At 42.2% G+C, this 23,922-nt stretch overlaps 1 protein-coding gene across 4 annotated transcripts in view; it reads left to right on the plus strand.

Moving 5' to 3' along the window:
• LOC117403690 (adhesion G-protein coupled receptor V1-like) overlaps positions 1-23,922 on the plus strand; it is a 184,882-nt gene that overhangs the window by 24,121 nt on the left and 136,839 nt on the right. For 3 of the 4 annotated variants that reach the window (XM_058987341.1, XM_058987310.1, XM_058987321.1), the window contains exons 6-28: positions 381-494; positions 1,182-1,747; positions 2,306-2,576; positions 2,968-3,297; positions 4,748-4,924; positions 5,344-5,567; positions 7,758-7,884; positions 8,260-8,445; positions 8,935-9,115; positions 9,832-9,995; positions 10,722-10,845; positions 11,276-11,536; positions 12,269-12,395; positions 12,881-13,098; positions 13,334-14,077; positions 15,185-15,558; positions 18,900-19,076; positions 20,023-20,203; positions 20,359-20,561; positions 20,758-20,887; positions 21,537-21,617; positions 21,870-22,009; positions 22,352-22,961. In XM_058987341.1, coding sequence (XP_058843324.1) covers positions 381-494; positions 1,182-1,747; positions 2,306-2,576; positions 2,968-3,297; positions 4,748-4,924; positions 5,344-5,567; positions 7,758-7,884; positions 8,260-8,445; positions 8,935-9,115; positions 9,832-9,995; positions 10,722-10,845; positions 11,276-11,536; positions 12,269-12,395; positions 12,881-13,098; positions 13,334-14,077; positions 15,185-15,558; positions 18,900-19,076; positions 20,023-20,203; positions 20,359-20,561; positions 20,758-20,887; positions 21,537-21,617; positions 21,870-22,009; positions 22,352-22,961 — 5,710 coding nt within the window. Of the gene's footprint in view, positions 1-380; positions 495-1,181; positions 1,748-2,305; positions 2,577-2,967; positions 3,298-4,747; positions 4,925-5,343; positions 5,568-6,485; positions 6,566-7,757; positions 7,885-8,259; positions 8,446-8,934; positions 9,116-9,831; positions 9,996-10,721; positions 10,846-11,275; positions 11,537-12,268; positions 12,396-12,880; positions 13,099-13,333; positions 14,078-15,184; positions 15,559-18,899; positions 19,077-20,022; positions 20,204-20,358; positions 20,562-20,757; positions 20,888-21,536; positions 21,618-21,869; positions 22,010-22,351; positions 22,962-23,922 lie in introns of those variants that run through there. The other variant, XM_058987332.1, reaches the window with a different exon arrangement.

Genomic DNA, 23,922 nt, shown 5'->3' on the forward strand with positions numbered 1-23,922 from the left:
AATAAAAAAAATGAAGGTTGTACCCAAGAACTACTCTTAAAGATAAAGACGAGTTGTTGTATTTCACTTGTGTCATGTGTTCTATGCACAGCATGATAAGATGTAATAGGAGTTTTGACAAAGCCTTAGCTTTCTCAGGTGTTATTTAATAGTAACCATGCACTGTCATTCCTCATAATCCAGTTACATTTAATAATCCTTCTGATCGATTAAATATGTTTTGCAACCTGCTTTGCAGGCTACTAGAAATGCAGGGAGTCATCCACGGTTGTGGGAAAATGAATTGTGATTATGGCCCCAAAAAAGTATGAAAGCTACGGGCTTTTAAATCAGCAGCCTCCTCTCCTGATCCTTAAATCCAATTTCATCCCTCCTGGCAGATCACTGGCGAAGCCAACCCAGCCGAGGAGGACCTGAGCCCAGCCAAAGGAAACATCACCCTGCCCCCAGGAAGAGCGACAGTGGTGTACAGATTACTCATACGGGACGATCAGGTAGCACGCAATTCACTTGTTTTTCAAACAAAAATATACAAAACAATTAAAAACAAAGCATTAATATCGTACTGTTATCATATACAAACACATTGCACAATAACACAAAGCAAATTAAATACTGGTACTTGCTGAAGTGGTTTTTATTTTGGCCAACGAGGTGTTAAATTGTGGCAACAATGCACTAGCAAAAGTCACAGGGCAGTGAGAAAGGAGAGGAAGACTCATGAAATTAATTGGAGACTTTAGTTGATGGAAGCAATTACCCTCTGCAGTATGAATTAAAACAATGTGCTGCTTTTTATACGAAAAATAAGAAAAAAGCGGGTTGTGTAGAGGATTTATATTGGACCCTGACACCCCCAATAAAACGTGGGAGTGGTTGTACAGTATTTGTTAGCCTATGTGTTTTTCTATGCGTCTCTCGCTATATCGCGGCTCTCGATATTTGCGGATTTATACTGGACCCCAACACCCATGATATATCGAGTGGGTGGTGTAGTTCTATTCTAAAATGACAGCATCCTTGAGAAAGCTGTTGAAGCTATCAGACCTGTAGAGCCACTCCACTCTTCTTCTAGTGGAATATCAAATGTATATAACAGCTACATCGTAGGAAAAGGTAAGATTTTAGTAGAAACAGAGGGTCAGAATAAAAGCTTGTAATTATTAACACATTTCTTCCAGATTCCAGAAGATGATGAAATCTTTAGCATTGCGCTGACCAGCGTTGAAGGCGGGGCTGTAATCAACCTCAACCGCAGCAGTGTCCAAATCAGGATCAACAAGAACGACAGCCCCGTAAGGTTCACCCAGTCCGTGTTTGTGATTCCTGAAACAGCTGGCATCATCACCATCCCGGTGACCCGAGGAAGGAACGAGCAGGACAGCGTGATCGGATCAGACTCAGAGGAGGTCTCCATCAGCTATATGATCGTCACGGGCAACAGCACGGCCAGCGCTTTGCTTACATCAGACTTTGTTGACCTGCAGCCCAACTGCACCGTCATTTTCCCCCCTCGAGTCTCTGAAGTGCAGCTGAAGTTTATGATCATCGACGATGCCACTCCAGAGATTGCCGAATCCTTTCAGGTGGTGTTACTGGAGGACACGCTGCAGGGAGATGCAGTGTTGCTGAGCCCGGGCATTGCTCAGGTCACCATCGAACCCAATGATAAACCCTATGGAGTGCTGTCAATCAGCAGTGCACTCCTGGCACAGGCTGTGGTCATTGATGAAGACCTCACTTCAAGGTAGGCTTCCCAGCTGCAGAAAAGTATTGCTACAGTATGCTAAAGGAATGCAACTAAAATGAAACCTGACTCTAATTCACACATATTGCAGTTGGATAGCCCTTTTGTAAATCAAAAGCTTATAAAGGTTACAAACCTTATATTTTCAGTGTTATAGACTATAACAATCTCCTTCACTTTGACCTGTGACTGCTTCATGAAAAGCCAAGTGGATTTGGCCCACTGTGTCTTTTAATGCCAAGTACATGCTAGGTATGCAACCTTAACTAGCATAAAAATGTATAAGTTAAAACATTTCTACAAAACATGTGCACATTGCAATATGGCTACTATATTGTGCTCATGTAACTTTTTGGTTTGTGGATCATGAAGAGCAAAAGCTCACAAGTTTTTGAGTTAACATCCTGTTATGCTTTATTTCAAAAACATTTACAAATAAAAATACTTCTTTCAACCACCCCTCATTATTCCAGATTATCCCATGGTTTTCATGTTTACAAACCATTCTGTCAGAGGTGTTCACTAAAACACCCATGTCTATTTTTTCCATGACTGAAGGTTTGAAGGCATCTCCATTGTAAGAAATGGAGGGACCCATGGGAGTGTGTCTGTGAACTGGACGATAACGCGGAACAGCAGCGACCAGTCCTCTGTGGCCACAGACCTTACCCCGGCCTCAGGGACCCTCCGATTCGCTGAAGGCCAGATGTCAGCCTCACTTCGGCTCAATATCACCAGTGACGACCTCCCGGAAGAGGCAGAGGCCTACCTGTTCAGGCTGGTGCCCAGAACGGTACAGGGGGGAGTGGAGGTGGATGCGCCTATGGAGGTCTGTATGTCCAAGCACTTTTAAATCATCAATCAAATGTGTGTTACTGTATTGCTCAAACATTTTCCAGATTCTGAACTGTAAAACTTTATCACTGATTTAGTGAATGAAAGTTTAATTAAATGACGCAATTAAACTTTTCAATTTTAGAGGTCCCAAATTGTCCTGGTCCTTGTTTCATAAACCATATTCATTTCAAGGATGTGTGCTGCACTTGTGATTCCAGTTAATGGAGAGCTACGTTTAAAATGTTCAGTTTAAAAAATAAATAAATAAAAAGAAAGAGGTGTTAAATGAATGAGCTCATATTAATTTCACATGAGACAGACATCTTGTTGCCCACACAGAATGCATAACTGACGATGGCTCATCATCTTTTTATGTTGCCCAGATGGTGTTTTACATTCAAGACAGCGACGATGTCTACGGGTTAGTCAGATTCCACCCTTCAGACGAGCAAAAGATCCAAAGCCACCCTTCTGGTCGTTTCCTGTCCCTCAGCTTCCTCCGCCAGAGGGGCACTGTGGGAGACGTGAGGCTGAACTACACCGTGCTCTACATTCCCACCGGGCCAATCGATCCGGGGAGAGCCAAGGACCGGGTCCTGAACACCACCAGGAAAAACAGTGTCCTCTTTCCTGCAGAACAGTCCCAGGTCCAGGTGACGTTACCAATAAGAAACGATGCTTTCCTTCAAAACGGAGCACACTTTGTAGTACAGGTGAGAGCCTCTGTCCATTCCCCATTGCTGCCATGCTCCGGGCCTTGTAAGCCTCATTCTCATAGTTAAATAGTGCCCGGCATAAACATGGCTTTTTCATGTTCAAATGTATTATGTTTAAATGAATATTTGAATATTCTTTAATTTTGAATTAGCTGAAAAACAAATTTATCCTAGCACTAACTGAAAAACAGCATTACATCAGTGGGCTTGTTCATTAAAAACATTTAGAGATATTTGAAGAGGTGGTAATTAACTACCCAGATATCTTGTAAGAAAGGGATCTGAGTGGGGTTCACTGAGTTACAAATCATTTGTCTCAACACTGGTTGGAGGGTATGTGTATATAAATTAAGAATAAATAAAAACAATGTGATTCACTTGGCATTTCAGTGTTGTTTTTATGTTGATGGGTAACCTGCTCTAAATGAATCGTTGCCAGGGTAAAGGCTATTCTATTGCCACGACCCCCTGACTGTGCTTATAAAGCCAAATACATGGCTTTAATAAATGCAGGCTCTCATTAGCATCTCCATGTACTGTATTGAAGTAAGCTGCTGGCAGGATGCCATCAGCCTTGTTGAGGAGGATAAATAAACAGCTTCTATCAGTCAACAGCAATCAGCAAACAGTAAATGAAAGCACTTCTTGGGATGTAATTGGCCCTGCGCTCATGTTTAAGCCATGAGATTGTTTTTGCGATGAAGGGATACAACAATAAACTGGGCCTAATGGAAATCAGAGGTACAATGACGATGTTTAATACCATCCCGTTCCAGTGCTGCCATGTGAAAACAAACAAACAACACAAACCAGGGACTTTGGGAAAACACAGATATGTAAAACACCCACCAATGAACATACTGTTATAAAGCCTGGTCCGAAGGACAGCCAAGTGGAGCAGGGCTGCTTGATAACTGCAGCTTAACTGAACTTGATGTTTTATCCTGTGAAATGAATTAAAGTAGCTTCAAAATACATGGGCTTATTTTTTTATGTCCCCTTAAATTTGTAAGGTGTTTGCTGGAGTCTTTTTTTATTTTTACGAATCAGTCAAATATTGGGTTTTATTTTTTTTTAAAACATTTTTTATAAACATGTAATGTAAGCTAGATCAGCCATCTAGGGTCTTTCTATTAGCAAGTGCCAGCACCAGCTAGCGCACAGCAGTGTGTTTACAGCAAACTGAAGGAAACTTATTTCCACAGTGGTAAGTCACTACATGTGGCACAATGGCTCTGGATCTAACTATAGAGACACTTTGGCCAATCCAGCCTAGGTCACATATCTGTGGCAGGCAAGTCAGAACTGAAGAGCCACTCCTGACCTCAGGTGAAAGCACCTTAGTACAGTATCTGAGGGACTGTAATTAGAACTGCTCACAATAATGGGGATTTGAAGTTGTGGTTGTTGTGACCTGCCCCCGTTCCTCTTCTCTTCTGTGTTCTAGCTGGACAGTGTGGAACTGGTGAGTATCAACCCGCCCATCCCTCCAGTAAGCCCTAGACTGTGGGGTGTCCTGAACATCTCCCTGATCATCACTCCAGACATCGCCAACGGAGAGATCGGCTTCACCAGCAACCAGACCCTAGTGGTGTTCGAGCCTGAGACGGCCTCCGCTAATCTGGTAAACCACACACAGCTTAGAAGGGCGCTCTTCAATTGCTGACCATTACATTTGTTATATATTAGAATCATTATTATGATTTACAATGCTCCTCCATGTAATGTCTATAAACAATGATTTAGAGGGGGGAGGTTAAAGGAGTGAAATACTTCACAGTTAATTGTAAGAATTCTGTTTTCTTTTAAAATCTGGGGTATTTGCGGGTGTATCGGTTTATAGGGGGTGACTTTTGCACTGAAAATCTAAAAGGGTTCCAAGAAATATTGAGACACTTTCAATATTTGTAGTCTGAATATGTTTTGTTGTCACTGTCATAAAGCTGTTAAAGGACATTGGTTAAAAAAATATATATTTAGCGCCTGAAATTAGGTATTAATCAATGTATAGATTAAACTAAAGTGAAGCACGATTGCATTTAGGTCTCTCTGGCTTTGCAACGTGATGGGACGGACGGGCAGGCAGTAGTGTTCTGGAGTCTGAGACCATCGGGGCTTAGCCAGCGAGAACTGACCCTTGACGATCTGGGGCCTTTCAACGGCTCCGTCATATTCCTCTCCGGTCAGAGCGATTCATCCATCAATATTACCGTCCGAGCCGATGACATCCCAGAGGTCAATGAAACTTTCAGCATCTCTTTGGACAGGTACAGCACCATAGTTTTTAACTACTTAATATTTTCAGTTTGTTCCAAAATCATTTTTTCTTTTTCTCTTCTTATTCCACCATCTTCCGTTCTCAATAAAAAACCAGCATCAAGCAGGTCTGGCAGTATAACGAGAGTGTTTTTATTGGATGAAATCCCTGTCTTCACTTTTAGTGAGTGGTAAGCAAGTCTGGTGGTTTAACAAAAGACAAAAGCATGAGACTGGCCTGTACTAATGTTGTGCAGTTATAAACGATTATTTAATTTAGTTTAGGGTTTTAAATTATAGAAGTCCATACTCTGCACAGTTTACATACAGCACCACTAGTATTTCAGAAGAATATTTGCTGATGTCCCCAGACAGATTCTACCACAGTTACTGCACAAAGACATTTTACTTGTTTAAACAAAGTCTGACAACATGTTCAGTGGACCATGATGGCGGAAAGTACGTTGTTGGTTCCAGTTAAAAGTTTTCCCACTTTCTTTAAGGAAATTGTAACAATGTATTGTCAGTATTAGCATTGTTTTTTTGTCTCCAGTTCCTGTTATTTTACTCCAATCCAATAAATCCTTTTAAATTTTTTTGTTAAACACATTTCTCATGTCATTGAATTGCATTTGCTCAGCTGCAGCAGTTCACTTACTGAGAGAAAGAGGGAGTGCGTGTGTGTGTGTGTGTGTGTGCGGTGTTTGGCAATCGTCTCCTTCATGGACTGAAGTTGGCAAGGAGTCTTGTGAATAGGCCTTGACAGCCTGATTGGTCATGGGGTCACCTCTTGTAAGTGGGAACCGACGAACCTAGCAAGTAGGATTCCCATAAAGTGATAGTTATGCAGAGAGAAAGAGAGAAAGAGAGAAAAAAGGCCAGCTTTTCTCATTTCATCTTTTTTCCAAAGCTATTTTGTTATTCATGAACCTTGAGGCGAATGGTGTTCTCATTCCCTCCCACTCTGTGCCTGCAGGGTAGAGACGGAGAGGTTTGTAGTGTACTTTGGGTAAGTGGAGCAAGTTTGGCCGTTGTGTGCCGTGAATCAACACTTTGTTTGAGAAGTGCCTGCTTTGGGGTTGGGAGTGGGGGATGGTGGGGTGGGGAAAGGGTTTTCTTTATGGGTTACACCTAATTTAGCACCATGCTTTATGTACTTCTCTATACATGGCAGAGTTTGAATGCATGTAGGGAGTTTACTGAAAGGATGTGTTTGGAATTATTTTCTTTATCTTTTGTTTTTAAATTTCGCACCACTGCCTAATGGAGACCCCTGTTGGGAGAGAAGGGCCTGAAGCAGCTACTGTGCTGAAGGAGTTCACACAGCTGCTGCCCATCAGTGCCTGCTCCTGCTGGTTCAGTAGAGTACACTCCCTTGTTAAGTGGGAGACAAATATAGTTCTTTAACACGTCTGCACAACCTATTTCTGCTTATGTATTCTGTTAATGACTAACAAGAAACAAATTAAATGGAATATCCCTATCTAGTTTTCTCGGTACTGAAGAAGAAGGATGGGGGCACAGTGTTCATACCAATACTTGACCGACTAAGTGCCAAAGCAATGAGAAATGTCCGATCAGGAAAAACAGTAAAGCCATAATCGGCTCACATGCTGCAATGGCAGACAAAATGAGGGTGCAAATGGATGTGGATGCATATTGATTATATAACCGAAATCTCCCACTTCCCAAGCAAGGGAGCTTTTATTTAGTCTCTGAAATGTAATGTCAAGACATTTTAGTGAGCACAGTGAGCAGTTTAGAGTGCTATGGGGTCGTCAGGTGACATTAAAATTAAATATCAAAACAATTATTGAAGAAAGACAGAGAAATATAGAGGATGCAAGATAGAGCAATAGTGAGCAATAGTGAATGTGTTTGTGATACACAGTGGGCGCTTTGCGTTTTGATACACAGTGGGCACGTTGTGTTTGTGATACACAGTGGGTAGTTAGGTAACTAAGTGGCTCAGGGTGATAATCTTTCCACTCACTCAGGTAACCGATGAAATCTGCTCTATAGCGCTCTGAGCTGCTCTATAGCGGAACTGAGCATGCCGTTAAGTGGGTTCTTCTACTGCTCTGAGGGGCTCAGTTACTTAACACACCCACTGTTCTGTAACAAACTCATACTTATGCAAGTGAAAATGTCTGGATGGGATTGGCTTACTGTATTGCAGTAACCTTCTTTTCTCCCTGTAGGACTAACGCAGAAAACCAGATTCTTAAGTCAGGCTTCACCAGCCGGGAGATTGTTATCTTTGAAAATGATGACCCAGGTGGAGTTTTTGAGTTCTCGCCACGTTCCAGGGGACCATGGTTAATTAATGTAAGTCTAAAGTTTATTACTTTATAACTTCATTGCATTATTCATATCAATATAAAGCATGTATAAAAAATCAACCAATCCCTGGTAACGATTTCTCAAAATGCTATAAATCTTATCTTGTGCATATATGTCATCCGATGCGTAAAACATGTTCCAATTCTAAACTTCACGAGTACAGTCTCTCTTACAATAAGAATACAATAATAAGAGATACCCTATATGACCCATACACATTTTCTAATTACAGAAATGAGTGTTAGTAATTAGAGTACCGTGAATGTGTCTGTATTGGTTTGGTAAAGTAACAAGTTCCTACGGCCACAAAAATCCCACAGCAGCCATGGAACTTAGTCTGTGAACCTATCTTTTTTGCAGGAAGGGGAGGCCGTGGAGCTGAGAGTGGTCCGGTCCCAGGGTGCACTGCTGAAGCAGCTACTCCGCTATGAAGTTATGCCGAGCAGCACCTATGAGTTCTATGGCAGCACTGGCATCTTGGAGTTCAAACCTGGAGAGAGGGAGGTGGTGGTTGCACTGGTGGCACGACCGGATGGGACCCCAGAGGTGTGTGTGTCTGTGTGTTCGCATCAAAGGGGTGACGAGTGCCAATAAACTTGATTGGAGGCGACTGCTCAGCTGAAAGGGAAATATGTGTTTGATTCTGTATGAATCTGAATGTGTGAATCAGTATGTGGGTGTCAGCCGGGGTCAAAGCAATTTTAAAAGCTAGTATTCAGATCAAACACTTTTACAGCAAGCAATGTCAACACAGATGCATTACAAATTCAATGGATTTCAGCTGAGTTCAACAGCTGTTGTTGCTTCTGCTGAAAAATGTTCATACCCAACATACAATATTTACATTTGCTTGTGTGCACATGCTATACACCGGAGCTTGTAATACTTCTAACTTACAGATTAAAAAATGTGGACTCTTATAGTTTTCACACTTGTTTCCATAGATGTCAATTTCAGTTAACTTTAAGCAGATAATGGTCGATTTCCACGCAGAGTAATAAACGGCTTGCTACAGTATTATTGTCTTGTTTGCAGTTGGATGAAGTGTACTCTGTGGTACTCAGCAGCCACAGTGCTCCCCCCAGCAAGCTCGGGGCTGCCCGACAGGTCGACGTCACGATCCGAAAAAACGACGACCCTCACGGGGTGATTGAGTTCAGCAGGGCAGGGCTGCTGGAAACACTGAACGAAAGCAAAGGCAGCGAGATTCACTCAGGTGAGCTCACCTGCATCATATAGAAACAGACAGCAGCTGAGGCGTATAGTGGAAACTCTAAGCAACCAAGAGTGGGTTAAAGAATCCCCTTCTGTTTAGGTTACAGCAGAGGCTCATGGAGTGAAAATGTCTACAGGATGTTTGCTGCTTGCAGCACATGTGGAAATACTGCATGGTTAAACTTGATTTGGTTAATAATGAGATTGTCGTGTGAGAAATAAAAAAAAAAAAAAAAGCTTTATTAGTGTTTATTATCCTGCATCTTCCCAGTGATCCAGCGGCTTCACCACTACAAAATAGAGGCTCTTCTGCTGGTGTGGTTGTAGAGCTTTTAACCTCATCTCATTTACAAGGGTGAGAGTCTGTATCAGGCGAGCATTACATGGCACTGCCTCTTACTGTCAAACGTGGATAGAACATTCTTAAGAGGATCAGAATCTGAGGAGACAAGGAAGTGCCTCTCTAATTTCATACCCATGGCGTACATTTTCACTGTATATCATGAGAATTTCTTTTCAGTTACCATAAGCTTGATTACATTCTTTACCACAAGTTACTGAGAGTATCAGAACCTTATAATGTATGCCTCTACATACTGTATGTACTTTGTAATTAGATCCGCTACCATGTTGTTCAAAGCTACCTCAAAAAAATACTATAGTTCATTGTCCTGTCTCAGAGTAAAAATAACCACTCAGTTTAAAAACACTTTGCAGCTTCTTACATGGTGGTTAGAAACAGAGGAACTTTTGGAGATGTTTCAGTGTCGTGGAGTTTGGACACACCCTTCAGTGAAGATGTGCACCCTGTCCAGGGGACACTGTCCTTCACACAGGACGAGTTCTCAAAAAACATCACACTGACAGCCCTTCCTGATGAGGTAACATTGTGCATCTGTGCCACACAGGAGCAGAGGGTTAACTATTGTAATTGAATACGGGATGGGAAAAAAAATCAATGTAAAACGTAAAATAAATTCTTAAGTAAATATGAATATAAATACCAAATCAAGTCTAGGTTTTTCAATTCAATTTTGTATGAAATTTTAAAGGGTAAACATTTGTTTACACAGAAAGTGTATTACATGTAGATCTACAGCCTTAGGGTTTCCATGTGGTTGCTTTATTATTATTATAATTATTATTAGTTTATTTAGCAAACGCCTTTATCCAAGGCGACTTACAGAGACTAGGGTGTGTGAACTATGCATCAGCTGCAGAGTCACTTACAACTACATCTCACCCGAAAGACGGAGCACAAGGAGGTTAAGTGACTTGCTCAGGGTCACACAATGAGTCAGTGGCTGAGGTGGGATTTGAACCAAGGACCTCCTGTTTACAAGCCCCTTTCTTTAACCACTGGACCACACAGCCTCCATATTGTTTATTGTTTTGTTCACAAAAAACACTGCTGTCTATTTGATTTTTAAGCTGTAACTACAGGGAGCATCGAATATTCTGAGTGGATAGCAGACAAAGTCTAGGATATTATGACTGTGTCATTTGATTTGGCTTCATATAAGGCGTCCTAAAAATGTTTGTCCTAGGATACCAAGTGGCTATAGTTGCTCTGTACAAGGATAATATCTCTATTCCGTTCCTTCCAGGTGCCTGAAGACATGGAGGTATTTACAATCACCCTTTTAAATGTGACTGGAGGAGCAAGACTAGGAAATGCGCTGAACGCAACCCTACAGATCAGAAAAAATGATGATCCCATTTACTTTGCAGGTACCATTCCAATATAATGCCAGCCCTAGCTACTGTGAGTGTAGGGTATCTTTGCTTTAGCTCATTCATAATTACAGACATTATTGAAAAACAAATTGCTTGTAGAAAATGGATGGTAAATTAATACAAGAGAGCTCTTTACTTAATTTGTTTACTGAATAAATATATATAAAAAAGCCAAACACAAAACATGAAAGAACAACATTTCTTTTGGGACTATTTCACATTTTCTCAATTGGTGTTGTGTAAGTATTTCCCTTAAAAAGGAGTTTTCCCTATTTAAAGAAATTTGTATTCATATTTTTGAAATATATTATTTCACTTTGGTCTATTCAGATATTAATAACTTAGACCCAGTGTTATGTTTAAAAAAGTACCACAAATGAATTGTATTCCAAAGCAGCATTCTGAATCTGAATCTGTCCTCCAGAGCCCGTTGCCATGAGAGTTCAAGAAGGAGATGTTGCCAGCTTCACAGTCCTGCGAAATGGGTCGAGTGACTTTGTCGCTACGGTGATGTATCAGACGGCCAGTGGAGGCACCTCAGAGGAAGACTTCATTCCTGACGAGGGCGACCACGTCCTCGTGTTTGAGATTGGGGAGCGAATGAAGAACATCTCAGTCACCATCGTGGACGATGACATTCCCGAAACTGAAGAGCCCTTTTATATCCTCCTTTTCAACGCCACAGGTTTGATATTATTTGTTCACAAGCATGTTTATTGTCACTTGGGTCTATTTAAATGATCGAAACAGTGTCTGATCTTTAAATTTATCAACTTGATTTTGTGGTTTAGATCATTGAAATAGACCCTATTGTGTTGTAACTTGTTGTCATCATTGTCATTCAGACTATGTAGAATGCTCCACCCTGCCTACACTAGAAGTGCAGTATACCATTGTAAAAACACATGGCAATTTGTAGTAAAACAGTTTGAAAGCATGAGCAGGACATGGCAAGCATGGTAAAGCACAGAGGTGAATAGTATAAGCATGGGGAAAGCTGGGGAAGCAGACAGCCCCAGCAGACCCTATGTTGCACTGTGCTATAATAGTAAGGTATGACTAATTTAATGTAGCCATTAAATAAAATAAATGATACTATAACTACACTTCCTGTAATTACCCTTGATTTCTATTTTCTACACTTAAATTACATTGGTACTATAATTTTATTTTAACAGGGATATATAACCTAAATGAAGAGGCAATTTCAATGCAATTTATAATAAGTGGAAAGTGGAAAATAGTGTCACACAGTATTGTTTGTAGTACTATTGCTAGGGCAACATGTTGTTAAACTATGATCCTGTAACACTGAAATCTAAATAAACAAGGCTTCCAGGCAGTGGGTAATGGGTTTAGAAAAAACAAAACAGTTGAGAGTGCGCTGGTGTTGAGAGGTAATTCTGTATTGTTCCAGGTGACTCAGTGGTCTATGGGGCTGACACAGCTACAGTAGTGATTGAAGCCAATGACGACGCCAGTGGGATCTTTTCACTGGAGCCTGTAGGCAAGGCTGTGGAGGAGGGGAGCTCCAATGACTTCACGTAAGATATTTGCAGAATGCCCCTGTAGTGCTTGTTTTACAAGGTACTGTATACAAGCAGAGCTCCTCATCAGGCTGACTGCCTCTGCTGTACAGTAAAGTGCCTGCTGCTGTTTCCAATTTGGCAAGCTCTGCTCATAACTTCTCAAGTTATGTTTCTGCCATGTTTGTTTTTTTCTTGACTTTTTTAAAGTATATTTTTCCTCAGTGTTTTCCATGTAGAGTAGCACTGTTGAACATCAGGTAAATGGAGCCAGTAGGATTCAGTTTGCTTTCCTTGCACTTACCTTAAAAAAGCACAAACGTTTTAATGGTAATACATAAACTGCAGAGTTTAAAAGTCTTTCAATCATTTAGTATTGACTTCAGTACTGAACTACAAAAATGTGTTTTACAAAATATGCATGTCCTTAATTCTTGTACCACAATTCCTTGTATTATACCTGTCGAAAAACAAATGCATTTTATTTCTCATGTGTCTCTCAGGGTGGTGAGGGATAGAGGGATGTTTGGTACAGTTACCATCTTCTGGCAGCTGTTTGGTAATGGATCAGTGTTGGACACTGGACAAGAATTCTACAACACCTCAGGAACCATTGTCTTCGAGAATAGAGAACGATCCAAGCCAATCACCCTCCATGCTCTTTCAGATAAAATCCCAGAATTCAACGAGGTCTATGTCCTAATGCTGACCAACATATCAGGTACAAAGTCAATTAAAGGTGCAGTGACCAATGCAGTCTTACAACTAATCTTAGTCCTAAGTGCTTGAGAAAATGCTGAATCCGTCTTGTTTATTGAATTTACCAGTGAACAATCACATTTTCCCAGTCGGGCTGGGGTCTGAGCTGTGATTCCTGTGATGGATCCAGATACCTTTGTTAGTAAGAGCGCCACTCTTGATGTATGATGTTTCTTTTCCATCGTGTTTCCACACAGGCGGCTATCCAGGACCAGGAGGTAGGCTGGCTGAAGCTAACCAGAATGTCACGGTCCTCATTCCCTTTAACGATGATCCTTTCGGGGTGTTTGTGATAGACCCTGAGAGTCTAGATCAGGAAGTGGCTGAAGACATCCTCTCGGAAGACGACATGTCTGACATCACATCCTTCACCATCCTCAGAAATCAGGGCACATTCGGTGTGGTTCGCGTCGGCTGGGAAATACTGTCTGATGCCTTCCGCTCGGGACTTCCTCCCATGAGAGATCTGATTCTGCAGGGGTCCTTCCCCAGTCCAGTGGAGCTCAGACCACACCTGAGACGTCACCACTCCGGCACAGACGCTCTGTTCTTCAGTGGCTCTGCGGGCGCCTTTGGGACCGTTAGCCCAGAGGATCAGCTGGTTGTGAACCAAAGTCTTGCCAGTTTCACCTTCTCAGCCTGGCTGATGGCCAGCGCGAACACCAACGGCTTTATCATCGCCAAGGCAAATGAAAACGGCACCCTGTATTACGGGGTGAAGATTCAAACCAATGAGTCCCATGTAGTGCTGCTGCTCTATTACACCCCCGTGGGATCCAATGCCACTCAGGTTGCCAGGGCAACAGCAGTGAGGTTCCTGGAAGACAATGTCTGGCTGCATGTCATCATCACCTTGGATAATGGGATCATTGAGTTCTACATGGACGGTAGCCCCATTGCTGGGGGGACCACGAGCCTCAAAGGAGAAGCAATTGCTGATGGTAAGTTTTCAATTAATTAACAGTGATACAAATGGGGACATAATACCGCTGTTCTATGTGGTATATTTGGAAACGTCCTTACTGAAATTACACTCTAAAGTCTTAAAGTTATACATTGCTTTTGTTGTATGCATTATTTTTATACAATTTGAAATGCATTGTTATTAAGACACAGTGGGCTAGATTATGAAAGCTGTTTACTCCAAATCGTAATCAGCACATTTTGTAATTTGTGTTTTTTCCTCACAGAAAATAATATGCTAATGACAATTTTGAGTAAATCCATCCCAGAACCTTTACTGTGTGCTATGCTATGCCCAGAACTCCAGTTTTTAAATGTTTGTTTGAATTTAATTGCCGAATCTACAAGACTGTGTACCAGCAAGTAACAGTCAATGTGTTTTTCCTGACTTTTGGGAATAGCAGTTTATAGAGTGCAGGAGAGTTTTATTGTTCTGGGGCTGTGGTTAAATTTAACAGAAGGCTTCCTTTTGTTAAATATTTATGGACAAGGAAATGCTGGAGGTGACTGTACAGGAGCCCTGCTGATAGGGGTTGGTGTGCAAAAGACATTTAAGGATGTGGGTTATTTATTGTTAGATAAACTGGGAGCTGCTGTTGTTGAGAGGACACCAGTAACTTAGGTGTGTTTGATACGGAATAATTAAGTCAGGGCCAGTCTAATGAAGATGTGTGGGCTTTTGTGATATGGCAATATTTGGTGTAAAAAATAACTTCATCTAAACAGTAAAAAGATAAATAGGTCAAATAGATACATCTAAATCTGTAAGAATGTACTGATATACTGTATATAAAAAAATTATACAAAAAAAAAGGGTAGAACCACAAAATGTTATGTATTCATCATGTTAACCTCAATTGAAAAGAAAATGACAAGCCAAAAACAAGGGCTTCATGGCAAGAGGGTCTCTGTACCCATCCAATGCAGAACGTTTGGTGGGTTTGTGTGGTGGACTATGTAGCTTTGTCTACAAAAATGTGTAAGACAACAGATTCAAATCTAGGCCAGAGAGCCTCCACGCTGTATTTGTCACCATGGTCTGGACTCCCTGGCGTGACTGAAGGCCTCTCTTGTTTGTGTTTCAGGCCGGGCGGCAGTGAGGATCGGGGCGGGGGCTGACGGCAGTGACAGGTACACAGGCCTCATGCAGGACGTGCGGCTGTACTCGAGCAGGCTGAGCCGAGCAGAGATCCACGAACTCCACAGCCAGCCCGCCAAGGCGGACCTGCGCAATGTGTCGGGTTACCTGGAGTACCGGCAGGGCGAGAGCCGCAAGGCCTTCATCGTGGAGGTGCGGGACGACCGGGAGGAGGAGGCCGAGGAGTTCTTCAGTCTCTGGCTGGTCTCTGTCCACGGAGGAGCGCGACTGCTCCAGGAAAACACCCCCGCCAGGCTGAGGATACAGAAGAGCGACAATGCCAACGGGCTCTTTGGGTTCACAGGCGCCTGCATTCCTGATGCAAGTTATTTTTCCATTGACACAAGATTCATTTTACAGCACTCCTGCTATTTCCCTGTTCTATGGCTACATTTAGTCAAATTTACCGGGGGTATATGTTGTGTTTCAAAAAAAGGAGTATTGAATGCATTGAAGACACGTTTTTTTTGTGTCTGTTTGTGTAGTGGTGTGCTCGGGAAGTGTCCACCTTTGTTTGGATATTTGATTGAATAACATCACAGAACAGGGAAATAATGTGTGTTGTAAAGCAGCACTGTGTGTTTTGATTGAATCCATCCCTTACAGAAGCTGCCAGCTAACAATATATATTTTGCTAAAAGCAATCAATTGACCAATGTAACCACTGTCAAAAAGGAATAAATTCATGTTAAGATATTGAGCTAGCAGGAAACTACTGAAAACAATAATTGTATTGTGCCTTGCTGCAACTAAGCTTTTTGCTTATTTTATACCAATTGTTCTTTTCCGAAAATGTGTCTTTGTCTTTACATTTCAAAATAAGCCCCCTGAAGCTAAATTAGTATGTAGTTATAAACAAACAGACAGGCAGTGCTGATAACGCGTAATTTACTGCACCTTTATGAAGTTTACCTGCACTTTTTAAAGAGGTAGTTGAGCCAGTTATTATTATAATAGTGGAGCATCTGACAAAAACCAGAATTTAGCTCTTCACCCCTTCATAATACACGCCGGTCTCATGGGGAATGGCGTAATGGAAAAAGACTTATTCAAGGTTTTTTTTACAAAATGCAATTTCTTTTTTTTTTTGTGAAAGTAAACTAAATCTGTTGATGTTACAAAACTAGTAACAGACAACTTGGAAGGTTTTGTGCATAGGGCCCATGATTGTTTCTGTTTTTGAAAAAATTGTGTAAATTGCATTTTGGCATATTAAGACCTTGATAAGTACTGTGTGGTCCATTACGCCATTCCTCTAGTATGTTTTAAAAAGGAGTTAAGGTTTTTCTGAGGTGCAAGTAGTAGTACCCTCAATAAATCACTGCATTTAGAGACTGATCTTCAATGTCTTATTTCAAACAAAGGCAGTTTCCTCAAATGAGGGAAGAACAGAGAAGACCATAAAGGAAGAACTTCTGTTGGTGAGCTAAATAAACTCTTAGATCTGGTAGTAATTCTCAAACAGACGATTACCACAGCCTGCACTTACCTATTTGTTTTCGGTGTGACTTGGCCGCTGTAAATGTCACAATTTAGTAGTATTTTACAGCCCGTACTTCATTGTTAACAGACCATTGAGTCACATAAGTAGCAGTTGACCTTCTGGTGTGTGCCATTCCCACACAGCCACCCCGTGCATCATGGGAGCAGGAATGTGCGTCCTGTCAGTTCTGCATGGAGGTGACATGTGGATTCAGCTTGGCAGGATCAATGAGTGTGTCTGCCACAGTAGTGCAATACAGGGGGGCATTCTCCTTAAATCCTTTTCTGGAAAAGCCAAAGCCAGAGTCACAGCTGACCTGGCTGAGGATATTGTCAGCGACTGAATGCTGCTGGGCACTTCTGCAGGGTGTCATTGAAAAGGAACACTAAACTTGCTGGTGATATAAATATTTATTCCCTATTCACTATTGTTGGAATCAGCTTTGCGTCGGCACTAATAATTTCAATATACCCCAGGGAAAAGCTATTGCTTTGTTTAATGATTTAAATAATTAGTAAGCTGGATTTAGTGGTTGTACGCTATCCAGTGCAAGGTTGATGTATCATTTAAATACCTGTAAAGTCTTCCCTTTACAAGCCAGCAGTATGCAAATAATTTAAAATGTGTAGCGTTTTGCAAAAGCACACCAATTGCCCCAAGGTGGTGCAATGTATATATAAGTAATGGCTGCTATATTTGATAACCACAGTCACTACAATGTTTAAATGCTTTAAAAACATTTCAAGTGTGAAAATCAATTTTCTTACCTCTTATTAGCATGCGCAGGCTTTCTTTCCATCATACTTGCTTGTGTGATAATTGGATATGGATTAGTCCGATATGTTAAAGACAAAGCAGTAGATTAGATGTTGCTGCTGCTTCCTGGTACCTAGTTACTTCATGTGTTGCATTTCAAAATCACTCCATTGGTCTAGCGGCAATCAGACCATGTGACTGACAGCAAAGGTATCAGGATGCAGCAGTTTATCTATAGCACTGGATTTGAAATATTTGCATATCCTGAATTAATGTGCAAAAAAAGTTAAGACAGTTAAGGTAATAATGTTAGCAAAGCTAAAACAAAAGTAAGAACTTTGAATTTAAAGCATTGGTGAGCACTCCTTTAAATAAATAATGGAATGAGAACTTCCACACGTTACTTGCAGAAGTATTTGAATGCAGCCTTTCGGTATCTCGGTAGATGTAATGTGAGTGCTAAATTACTGGATCTAGGTCCCCATATATATTTAATTTAGGTTCATGCATGGGTGCAGTGGAGGTGCAGTTGTCTGTGGGATGAGATGATTACTATTCTCTCAGCACAACAGATGGTAAGCCTGTGCAGCGAATTCCCTTAGAATGTGAAACTTTGTCATTCCATGCAAAGGGATCCATGTCATGTTTCATCTCTAATTCCTTTCAAATCAGAGTTTGGGTATACTGTAGCTATTTGCGCATATATATGCATGCAGTATCTTGGCATGCAAAATAAGAGAGTGCATGCATGTAGATGGAAGTGTTGTGTGGTGCACTGCTGATCCAGACCCCTGCTGGGGAGACGAGGTTCCAAACTCTAGAAATGCTTGTGCAAAAGAGCCTGTGTTTTATACAGTGGTTATGTGGCCTGTCACACATATACAACAGCTTATAGAGACAGGATGGGTCACTTTTTTGTAAGTCAAAGGAGCATCTCTTCAGTTCTAGTTGATGCTGTAGATAAATGCAGCATAGACAGAAGCTAGAAGTGTCTGTAGAAAAAGAACCAGCACTAGCTAGTGACGAAGTCTCCTTTTGTTTTTCTGATAATACTCTGCTGTGCATTAGATGGTGGTGGCACTTTCTAATGTACAGACACTGTGACTGACCCAGCCTACATTACTGTACATGTGTCCATGGCAGGCAACTCAAACTGAAGAGTGGCTCATGAACTAAAGCACCTCAGCAGAATTATCAAAAACAGGCATTGCAATAAGAACCACTCTGAATGATTGCAAACATCATACAAACAAACAGAATAAAACCGAAGGAAACAGAATCTGAAGCTACTTGCTAATGAACTATGCTGCTTGGGTATGCCAGTGGGGAGAGTTGCCTTGTTGATTTGGGTACAGCAGTCTCTTAAGGAACAGGAGGAATGAGTTGCTAAAGATACTACCCCACCTCTTCTTCTTATCTCCAGGCGTCGGAGGAAGGCTCGGTGACCTCCTGTGTAGTGGAGCGTACCAGAGGAGCCTTGGACTATGTCTATGTAAATTACACCGTGACTCAGACGGATTCCAGCAGCGGCTCACCCACAGCTCCGGACTTCGCTAACTCCAGCGGCACTATCACATTCCTCCCCTGGCAACGGTCAGAGGTAAGCAGGAAACACCTTCCCTCATCAATCATGGATGAGTGAGGAGCACCACCAGACAGCAGCAGCAGCAGCATGGGAATCCTGCTTATACATCTCGATCTACGCACTCAGAAATGCTGACACACCAGTTACCCTGTTCTTCCCCATTGGATGGCTTTTTTTGTGGCATTTTTGTGTTACAAATTAAGAAATAAGTCCTGATGGTGGATATCCATCTAGTGTTGTGTTGGTACATGATCACAGGAAGATCTGAAAAATGTAAATGGTAGTGATGTATTTAAAAATGAGTAAATTATCAAAAACAAAAAAATATATCAGTTTGTTTTTTGTGTTATTTTTCTTTTTTATTTCTTGGTGCCAGAATCAGATACCGTGGCTCGTAAACATATTTACATTCAGTATGAGCTGTGTATTAAAGATGTGTAAAATCAACTGGCATGTGTGGACTGAAGTCACTCCCCCCAAATGCGCTTTTGTTTATGCTGTCGTTCTGGGATTTTTACTTTGCACTTGACACCCTCTAGTGGCCAAATGTTGTAATGAACTATTCATTACAACATTCAGAATACCATGATGTTCATTCATTGCCAAACGCACAAAAAAAAGCCACAAATTAATAAACGTAGCCCCCCCCCCCCCAATTTATACAAAGAAATCTATGACTTTACATTCAATAGATACATAGCTATAATCTTCATTAGCTGAAGAGAAGCAGGTGAGCTGCTCTTCTGTACATCCCCAAATATTACCCCTGCTAAATACCGGAATAATAACTGTGAAAGTATGGGCACCAATTTGCATGTTTTGTGCTTGTTTTGTTTTTTTTTTTTTTTTTTTTTAACAAACACAGTTTGACTCTCAGAAAATGTATAAAAAAAAGGAAAGTAAAAACTTGAAAGTTGAAAAAAATCTCCTCCCATCAATGTGCTGTCCTCTCCTTTCCCAGGTTCTGAACCTCCAAGTCCTCGATGATGACATCCCTGAGTTTGCAGAGCACTTCCGGGTCACTCTGGTGTCAGCGGTGTCTGGGGATGGGAAACAGGGCTCCACCCCCACCAGCGGGGCCAGTATAGACCCAGAGAATTCGTCCACTAACATTATCATCAAAGCAAGCGACCACCCCAATGGTAAATCACTAGGTCACAATACAACAGGCTTTGCATAATGCAGGTCACGTGATGCAGACGTTTTGGATTTTACGTTGCAAAGTGCATTGGGGGGGGTTTGCTATATGATCTTTTTCACGTGGTATTCCCTGAGTTTATGTGTGGTTCTCCCCCAGGGTTGCTGCAGTTCTCCAAGGGCCCCCCTCCAGACCCTGCTGGTGAGATGATCAGACCGGCCCTGGCAGCTGCCAGCATCACCGTGGAGGAGGAGGTCGGGGAGATCAGGCTGCTGGTGGTTCGTGCCCAGGGCCTTCTGGGAAGGGTGCTGGTGGGATACAGAACAGTGCCATTGACTGCAGTCAGCCCATCTGACTATGAGGTAACTGCGCTTCCCTCAATCCCTTTTCTACCCAGTTTGAAATGACCAATTTAAATGTTGACATATGGGCTAGATAACGAAGTATCAGAAATTGCAAAGGTAAAGGGTTCCAGCAGTTACAAGAACAGAGAGTTAAAAGAAAGAAGCAGCACGCGAGTAAGAGTTCAAGTAGGAATTGTGCTGTTTGGATTGGCAGGAAACAGATGGCACCCTGGACTTCCAGCCTGGAGAGCGATTTCAATACATCCACGTGAACATCACTGACGACTCTGTCCCTGAGCTAGACAAGTCCTTCAGAGTGGAGCTTTACAACCCTGCCTGGGGAGGTAAGAGGGAACTCAGAGCACGAAAGCACTGCTCCTTTTCTAATTGTGCTGTAGAACAATACATTAGCGGCCAGCCACAGGTCATTTCCTATAGACAGTAAAGGGATGGCATTTGTGTATACATATGAATGAAAGAAGTGGTTTGCGTACAGCTCATGGACTGTTAATAGATATTGATTGAGAGAGGCGTGATGAAAAGGAATCCATACAATCCAACTCCCAGTTGAGCTCTAGATGCACCTACCCAGTTTTACTACACGACAGCGGAGTTTTAGTTTCTGTTACAGGCTAGCACTGGAAAAACAGCTGCAAATGGGATTTACTTTAGCACATACAAAAAAATATATAATAATGTAAAGCCAATAGCAATCTTTCAGCCTGTTTGGGACTAAATGGAGTTTATGGCTGAGACATACATCTGTATTTACTGCTGCAAATTCTGCTCATATACTTCTAAGTGTTCCTCTTGTATCCCAGTGGAAGCATGTTGCCTTCAGACACCTGTATGTATCTGTGTTGTTGTGCCGGCATCTTACTAAGTGGTCCTGCCTTCCTGTGCACTGCACTGTGTGTGGCTCTATGTGTCTCACTTCTCTCCTGTTTATTGTTGGTGCTGTCTTGGGTTTTATCAATGTGTGTGTTCCTGAAGTTGCTGAACTCTTTAGGAGTGAGGGCAGTGCCAGCGGCGATGGGGACGCCGACCTCTTCCTCCCAGCTTTTCATCAGCGTGGTAAGAACCTCCCAGCATCTTCTTATCTCTCTGTACTGTATGCTCTTAGATGCTCTTAGACAGTGTTCAAACTCTTACTCTCCTATAAGAGATTGACATCATTCACTTTGTGGACAGTCATGGTATTACAGAGCTATCATTGCATGAGATGTGGTAAGTACTGAACAGGGCTAGGCTGGTATGTGCGTAAATGGTTGCCTGTTATACAGTGTTGTATTTACTGCTGACTAACTCAGTGATGTTCTCCCACAGCCAGCCTGGGGATGGCTTCTCACATCACAGTGACTATCGCTGCTTCGGACGACGCCCATGGGGTGTTTCAGTTCAGCACAGACTCGCTCTCCGTCAGTGGAACAGAACCAGAGGGAGGTCACGGCACTGTCGTCCTGCAGGTCAGACTAAACTACAACAAGCCATTGCAGCAGGAAACATTTTAAATGAACCACCAACAGAAACCACTCAAAGCTTGGCGGCCGTAGCTTTTGAAGGGAATGTCAGTTTATATTTTACAGACAGGTTCATGGGCCTGTAAGGTTTTTTCACAAGACCACCAGAGGGCACTACACCAGAGGACTGTACTTGTGTTAGGGGGGGTGACCTGGTCACATATGCATATATGTTTAAGTTTGCAAGTGAGTAAACCTTATCAATCCGTCAAAAGACATACATCAGATAAAGGAAAGAAAGTTATTTTAGCCACACTAACAGTAAGTTCTGTTATTTTATTGCTACAGGTGGCACGCCTTGGAGGAGCCTTGTCCAGAGTGACCTTGTTCTGGGAGGTCGACTCGGACCCTGAGTCAGACCTGATTAATAAAATCGGCAACGTCACATTCGAGGTCAGCCAGACTAGAGCGGACATAGTGCTCCAGGTCTTGTCGGATGAGGTACCAGAGTTGGACAAGACCTTTGTAGTCCGCATTGGCAACGTCTCTCATGGGCGTTTGGGGGCCTTGACCAATGCCTCGTTAACTGTGCTTGCTAATGACGACCCTTATGGGCTCTTTGTCTTTTCTGAGAAGAACCGCCCTACCCAGGTTATGGAAGCGAACACAAACGTGACACTGGTGATACAGAGGCTGAAAGGGCTTATGGGCTCAGTACAGTTGAGCTACAGGACAGTAAGGGACGATGAAGGATCACCCGCCATCCCTTCTGGCACTGCCAGGGCTAACGAGGGAAGTGACTACCTTGCCATAGTGGGCTCTGTGATTTTCGCAGCCAATCAGAGCGAAGCTAACATAACCATTCGTGTTTTGGATGATTTGGAACCTGAACAAGCAGAGTCTGTGTTTGTGCAGCTGATCAATGTTACTCTCCTGCAAGGAGTTCAAGACAGACAAAGTAAGTATTAGACCAGTGGAAAAGCACTGCCCAGTTTCTACTGATGCCAATCAATGAAAAGCCCTGTGTATGCTTTCTGTAGAGGTTCAATGAACAGCCCTGTGTATGCTTTCTGTAGAGGTTCAATGAACAGCCCTGTGTATGCTTTCTGTAGAGGTTCAATGAACAGCCCTGTGTATGCTTTCTGAAGAGGTTCAATGAACAGCCCTGTGTATGCTTTCTGTAGAGGTTCAGTGAACAGCCCTGTGTATGCTTTCTGTAGAGGTTCAATGAACAGCCCTGTGTATGCTTTCTGAAGAGGTTCAATGAACAGCCCTGTGTATGCTTTCTGTAGAGGTTCAATGAACAGCCCTGTGTATGCTTTCTGAAGAGGTTCAATGAACAGCCCTGTGTATGCTTTCTGAAGAGGTTCAATGAACAGCCCTGTGTATGCTTTCTGAAGAGGTTCAATGAACAGCCCTGTGTATGCTTTCTGTAGAGGTTCAATGAACAGCCCTGTGTATGCTTTCTGAAGAGGTTCAATGAACAACCCTGTGTATGCTTTCTGAAGAGGTTCAGTGAACAGCCCTGTGTATGCTTTCTGTAGAGGTTCAATGAACAGCCCTGTGTATGCTTTCTGTAGAGGTTCAATGAACAGCCCTGTGTATGCTTTCTGAAGAGGTTCAATGAACAGCCCTGTGTATGCTTTCTGAAGAGGTTCAGTGAACAGCCCTGTGTATACTTTCTGTAGAGGTTCAATGAACAGCCCTGTGTATGCTTTCTGTGGAGGTTCAGTGAACAGCCCTGTGTATGCTTTCTGTAGAGGTTCAGTGAACAGCCCTGTGTATGCTTTCTGTAGAGGTTCAGTGAACAGCCCTGTGTATGCTTTCTGTAGAGGTCTGTTTTGTCCTGATATTGTCTTCTGCATTTTTGTTGATTATGATTGATGCTGTTGGTTGTAAAGTATCATTAGTCTCAATGG

Source organism: Acipenser ruthenus, chromosome 2, assembly GCF_902713425.1.
Source record: "Acipenser ruthenus chromosome 2, fAciRut3.2 maternal haplotype, whole genome shotgun sequence".
Classification (NCBI taxonomy): Eukaryota; Metazoa; Chordata; class Actinopteri; order Acipenseriformes; family Acipenseridae; genus Acipenser; species Acipenser ruthenus.